Here is a 6,874-nt window from a genome sequence, read left to right as displayed (position 1 = left end):
AAGCCATAGGAATGCAGGTTGACACACATGAGAGTGTCTATCAACACATTACATAATTACTTAATTTTTACTTTATGTAGTTGAAAAACATTTCATGACAACCTTACACATTACGTTCTAAACCTCATAAAATTTATTTCACCGACTTCGCCCTAATCATAAATTTCACCTGCACAAATAATTGCGAGTCACTCAATTATTTGAATGTTCAATTTAAAAAAATTAACAATTACACAAATCGAATAAACTCAACTGCAAATTACAATATTTTGTACAAAATACTATATTTGACATTTATAACATACAAAATACACATTGCAAACAATAGGAAAGCGGGTTGACAGACACAATAACGCCTGTCAACACGCTAGTAATAATAAATAGACAACTCGTTTATTTAAGATATTTTTTAAGAAAAAATAAAGGATAACATAATAAAAATGCTTATAGTAATTAATATATAGTTATTATAACATATAATATATAACATAGTTATTAAAAAAGTAATTATAACATGTAGATATTATAATGTAGCCAGTTATTATTACTAAAATAAGAAAAGAAAGAAGTCATACATATGCAAATTGGTGGTTGATAGTACCATATAATTACACTTGAATATACACTAAGGGAGATGGTGAACAAACGAAAAGAGTAGCTGCATAAATTTCGAGCAATCCCATTGAAACTCTCTTAAGTGTTTTTCTTTACCATTTTTTGTATTTTTCTCTTCTTTTTCTTTGGGTATGTTCAACTATGGACTCAAGGTCTATTTATAATTGGATATGTGAGCCTTATGATAAGCACCTATTTAGAAATTTGATAATCACTCCCTCAAATCACTATCCTAATTTTGATTTTTCTATTCTTAATTTCATTGAGATAATCATGAATAACTATCTCACAATCTTCTCGAAACTTCATTATTTTATTAATTTTCAAAATTTATTTATATTAATAAAATGAAGGGTGCAATAAATTAATAAAAGTGTGTTTGTCTAGTCAATTTTTTATTAAAAATAAAGAGACAAATATCACTGTTTTGTTCTTACTTTTGAACTCAAAAACAATCTAGAACCTTCTAATTAATTTGTTATTTTCTAATTTTGAAATTATTGAATAGATATTTTTTGAAAAATTATTATTATTTTAAATATTTTTTATTGAAGAAAATTAGATGTTAACAAATACAAATTTTCATCTATATCAAAGAATTACTAAAATGTGCCCTACTTTTAACTTCTTTTCATAAGCTTCCGGCATTCCTTTGATGAAACTTCAGGAGTTAGAAGTCACATAACCTCATCATTTTTCTTTCCTTTCCAATGCACAAAACAATTCTAATAGTTCCACATGACCTTTGCTTTCCACCAGCCCCAATCATAGAAACAATTCATAATGTACAATAAATTATGAAACTTTACAACTCCAATGGGGTCTCTTTACCTCCGAATGTATGCTTATAAAATGTTCAACCTTTCGTAACTATCTAAATTTTTGTTCTTGAGAATGGAAGCTTCTGGAATTAGGAAGCAGGTTCAATTGTCATTGAAACTTATGGTACATAAGGAGACAAACAAAGTAGTGTTTGCTGAAGTAGGGAAGGATTTTGTTGATGTTCTGATTAGCTTCTTAACACTTCCTTTAGGAACCATTGCTAGACTTGTGGCTAAGGAGTGTGATATGGGTCCACTTAAAATTGCATCATTGAGTTCACTCTATGAAAGTGTTGGTAATATTGGTGAAGAATATATGTGGAAAGATACGTGCAAAGAAATGCTATTGCAACCAAGGAATCCGATGGAAGATTATTGTAGAAGCATGAAGATTAATGTTGATGACACTGAGCCTACAAAGTACTATGTATGCAACAACTTGTTGCAATGTCGAGTTGCATGCAGTGTCATGTGTAGCACATTTAAAAATAAAAAATGCAGCTGTGGGGAATTGTTGGAAAACCAAATTGCCCCTAAAAGCCGTGTTTCCTTCGATGGTTTTGTTAAGAATAGTTCATGTTTTTTGGTCACTGATGATTTGTGTGTTCATCCAATGTCGTTTGATACAATGTTCTCTATCATTAAGAAAATGGGCATGGAAGACATGTCTTCTCTGAAGGAAATTGTAGTCAATGTTACTCAGAATCAGGTTTTTTGCATTGAAACTTTCTGAGATTTAAACAACAGCTCTAGTTTGAGTTGTATACTGACTTGTTTATCTTCTTTGCAGTTAATTGATTTGTTGAAATGTTCGTTGGTTTCAAACACACCTTTGACAGATTTGTTCATACGTAAGAAACCTTGTCCGCAGAAATCTGGTGGTTACATAGTGTCCCCGAGTGGTGATTTTAGTGATGAACAGTGTACCCGTGTTTATGTGAAGATCATGTATCAAAAATCGGACGGGAAGTTATTGTGTGCTCAAGGGAAAGAAGATTTTGCAAATTTCCTTTTGAGTATTCTCACTTTTCCTTTAGGTGCAGTTATTCGTTTGTTACAATGTAATTCTTCAATGGGTAGTGTTGATGGATTATATAAAAGTGTTGCTGATTTTTTTTTTTCGATAAATAAAATTGTATTATAATGAGCACAAGGGGTGCCCACCCAATACAAAAGAGATCAAGACGTCAACTTTGTAGTATGAAGTCCTATACAAGTTTTGGGATCAATGCACCAACTTGCAAAAGAAACAGAATTTTTAGAATTAAAAGAGTTAAACCAAATCCAAGATCTAGTTTGAATTAGATCAATAAGGTTCACATAACTCGGCGCCTTCTCCAAGAAGATGATATCATTTCTCAAAAGCCACACAGACCAGACGACGGCAAACCAAAGCATTCTCCACAATTTTGCACATTTACCACTTCTCAGGGATTCATGATGCTTGAAAGACTCCATAATTGAAGAAGTAGTTACAACATTTGTTTGTAACCAAGAATAAAAGCCCTTCCAAACACTTAAAGCAAAGTCACAAGATATGAATAAGTGATCAATGGATTCAACATGATTATTACATAACTTGCAAACCATGTCATCCATTGTCACAATAACATTCCTTTTAAATAATTCATCCTTTGTTGGGAGCCTTCTTCTCATAAGTTTCCAAACAAAACAAGCAATATTTGAAGGAACACAATTAATCCAACAATTTTTAAGCTCTTTACCTATAGGCGATTGTTGATGATTCAATTGAGCCAAATAAGTAGTTTTAACCACATAGTCACCCGAGCTATCAAGACCCCATCTCCAAGAATCAATGACATCTCTTTTACAGGAATGATGATGAATCAAGTCATGCAGATTTCGAGCCATGGATTCCTCTCTGCCAAAAAGACTTCTCCTCCAAGAGATTTCCCAGTACCAAACATCATCCCTCCAATAGCCGTTATCCCCCACCCAAGCGTGTTGGTTTGAAGCAAGACGAAATAATCTAGGGTAGGCCATCTTAAGATTCTGATTGCCCACCCAAGTATCATGCCAGAAAAGAGTATGAAGACCAGTACCAATCTCCTTCAAAACATTTTCATCAAACCACCCACCTATGACCCCGTTAGGAGAGCCCACTCTTTCTAAGTCCTTCCACCACGTCGAAGCAAAAGCAATTGTTGGCATAGACCAATCAAACCCATATTTTGAGTTAATAACCTTCACCCAAAAAGCATCCTTGTCTTGAAGCCTACGCCATCTCCATTTCCCCAACAAAGCATGGTTGAAATGGAAGAGGTCTTTAACCCCTAGGCCACCTAAGTCCTTAGGTGTGCAAACCACATCCCAAGCCACCCAAGCAATACATTTACCACCTGTCTTATTCCCCCAAAGAAAGCTACGTTGCAAGCTGACAATTTTCGCTAAGACCTTTTTGGGAGCTTTATAGAGAGACAACATATAAGTAGGAATGTTAGATAAAACAGAATTCAACAAGGTTAATCTACCTCCAAAAGAGATATGTTTGCATTTCCAGGATGCTAGCCGTTTTTTGATAATCTCAGTCATGTGATGCCAAGTAGCAATCCTCCTCGGATTTGCCCCAACAGGAACGCCCAGATAAGTGAAGGGAAAAGAGCCAATCTTACAGAATAAGAAGTTTGAAGCACCTGACATAACTGTTTCTGACACATTTATACCATAAAGAGAGCTCTTATTGGAATTAACCTTCAAACCTGAAGCTAACTCAAAACATCTAAGAATTGTCTTCAAGCAAAGAAGGTTTTTAGGGGAAGGTTTGCACACAATAACAGTATCATCAGCAAACTGAAGATCACAAACTTCTACACCACCTCTACCAATCTTGTAGCCCTCCAGATCACCAATTGACCTCGCCTGTCTAACCAACCCTGCAAAACCCTCTGCCACCATAAGAAATAAGAAAGGTGCCATTGGGTCTCCCTGTCGAAGACCTCTGGAGACAGAAAAGTAGCCTGCTGGACTACCATTAACCAAAACTGACATAGTGGTCGAGGATAGACAAGCAGAGATCCAACTCCTCCACTTTACCGAGAAACCAAAGCGGCTAAGCATGAAGTCAAGGAAAGTCCAATCCACAGAGTCATAAGCTTTTTCAAAATCAACTTTGAACAAAAAACAACCATCCTTATCCTTACTAGCAGAATGAATAACTTCATTAATAACCACAGGAGCATCCAGAATATATCTACCGTGAATAAAAGCCGACTGAGAAGGAGAGATTAAGGAGCCCATAACACCTTTAAGTCTAGATGCCAAAATCTTTGCAAGAATTTTGTACAAAGACCCAACTAAAGAGATCGGCCTGTAGTCCTGTATTTTGTTTGGACAATTTAATTTTGGAATTAAAGCGATGAAAGAAGAATTCAAACCTTTTGGGAGTTTACCATTAACATGGAATTCTTTGATAAAGAGAATAATGTCCTTTTTAACCACCTCCCAAAATTCCTGGAAGAATCTGAAATTAAAACCATCTGGCCCCGGACTCTTATCACCAGCACAACTCCAAACCGCCAATCTAATTTCCTCATCCGAGAAAGCAACATCTAAAGAAGACCGTTGGTTATCATTCAGCATTGGAAATTGAACACCTTCCAATTTCGGCTTCAGCAAGTTTGGAATAGAAAAAAGATTTTTGAAATAATTTGTAATCTCCCTTCTCATTACCAAATCATCCTCATACCACACCTCATTAATCCAGATACCTCTAATTTGGTTCCTCCGCCTCCTATTATTGATACAAGCATGAAAATAACTAGTGTTGGCGTCCCCCTCCTTCAACCATTTACATCTAGATTTTTGCCTCAGCAAGTTGTCCTTCATATTTGCAGTTTCCCACCAATCAGCCGTTAGCTTTTTGAGAGAGGAAAGTTGATGAAGAGACAACCTCGAATTTTCTCCAATTAAATCCAGCTCCTGAATAGCAATAGACAGTCGTCCCAACTTGGTATCTAAGCATCCAAAAGACTCCTTATTCCACGCCTTAATTCCATCCTTCAAAACTTTTAATTTCTCCTTTACAATAAAAGCTTTCCACCCACCGCACAAGACTTCACTCCAAGAATTAGAGACCACATTCGCAAAGCTAGGATGCTTAATCCAACAGTTATTGAATCGGAAAGGAATCAAACCTTTCTCCACTTTTCTTTGCCTAAGGACGATCGGACAATGATCAGAAAATTCTCGATTCAAAGCCCATTGAGTTGTGTCTGGCCACTTCACAAACCACCCCGGGGATATGAGAAATCTATCAAGCCTGCTCATAGCTCCACTACCCGATTGGTACCAGGTAAAATTTCTCCCAATTAGGGGTATATCTACTAATTCCATCCCCCTAATCCAGTCATTAAACATACGGATATCCTTACTACAACTTCCAGCAACAGTTCCCCTCCTTTCAGACTCACTTCGAATAGAATTAAAGTCACCAAAACAACACCAAATAATATCTCCCAAACTATGCTTCAAATGCAAGAGATCATCCCAAAGCTGAATTTTTTGATTCAAAATACAAGGTGAATAAATATTAATCAAGCAGCAAGTTACCTGACCATCCATCCAAGTTCCCAAAGTAGCCAAAAAACCAGAGCCCACATAAGAGTCAATTTTGTGGAACTTATTTTTGTCCCAAATGCTAAGAATACCACCAGACCTCCCAACTGATGGGATAAAATCCCAGTCACAATCACTATTCCCCCAAATGCTAGCACAAAGATTCACATTGCACTCTTCAAACTTTGTTTCTTGAATACCGATAAAATCCACATCGTTATTTCTAATTAACTCCTTAACACCTCTTTTTTTTAAACTACTCCCCAACCCCCTCACATTTAAAGAGAGGCAATTCATTGATTACCTTCACGATCCCCTTGGTTAGAATTAAAAAAACCAATCCTATCCCGTTCCTCCAAGTCTTCAATTCTTTTGACAATAACCTTGTCCTCCCCTTCAAACGAAACTCCCAAGCGTTTGCCTAATTCCCATATTTTCAAAGCATTATTGTCACCATATTTGAGGTCTTCATCTTCACCCGATAGAGAATTTGGAACAATTTCAGAATCCCCAATAGGAAAATTCGGAATTTTTGAGGAATTTTTTGTCCCAATGCACACACCAAGGCCACATACGTTTTTTTCCTTCCCTTTTGGGAGCTTCCTCTTAGACTTCCTACCACATTTTGGCCTTATGGATGCAAAAAAATGATTATGCATATTTAAATTAGCCTTTGAACACTTCTTTTTTCTACTCCTTCCTTTATCATTTAAATCCAAAGTAGGCAATGGTGCAATAACCTGTCCACCTCCAGCTTCATTTAATTCAATACAAGTTGTAGAGATAGGATCACTAACAATAGGAGATAAAATAGGGAGGCCCAATCCAGAATTATCTTCAATATTTTTCGCACAAAAAAAACT

General features: G+C 36.0%; 2 protein-coding genes across 2 annotated transcripts in view; both read left to right on the top strand.

Annotated features, from left to right (window-relative positions):
* On the top strand, positions 1,510–2,169 carry LOC109352989. Its single transcript, XM_019595176.1, has one exon. The coding sequence runs from the start codon at positions 1,510–1,512 to the stop codon at positions 2,167–2,169; it is 660 nt and encodes a 219-aa protein (XP_019450721.1).
* The window catches only part of LOC109352988, an 8,485-nt gene continuing 3,990 nt past the window's right edge, over positions 2,380–6,874 (top strand). Inside the window, exons 1-3 of the mRNA XM_019595174.1 lie at positions 2,380–2,571; positions 3,297–3,400; positions 5,489–5,748. Coding sequence (XP_019450719.1) covers positions 2,383–2,571; positions 3,297–3,400; positions 5,489–5,748 — 553 coding nt within the window. The 5' untranslated portion in view covers positions 2,380–2,382. The remainder of the gene's footprint in view (positions 2,572–3,296; positions 3,401–5,488; positions 5,749–6,874) is intronic.

The sequence above is a fragment of the Lupinus angustifolius genome, chromosome LG07 (genome assembly GCF_001865875.1).
Source record: "Lupinus angustifolius cultivar Tanjil chromosome LG07, LupAngTanjil_v1.0, whole genome shotgun sequence".
NCBI classification, from domain to species: Eukaryota; Viridiplantae; Streptophyta; class Magnoliopsida; order Fabales; family Fabaceae; genus Lupinus; species Lupinus angustifolius.
This window is presented reverse-complemented; position numbering and strand designations above follow the sequence as displayed.

Coding starts and splice junctions, on each gene's coding strand:
- LOC109352989 (XM_019595176.1), top strand. CDS start 1,510: ATGGAAGCTTCTGGAATTAGGAAGCAGGTTCAATTGTCATTGAAACTT.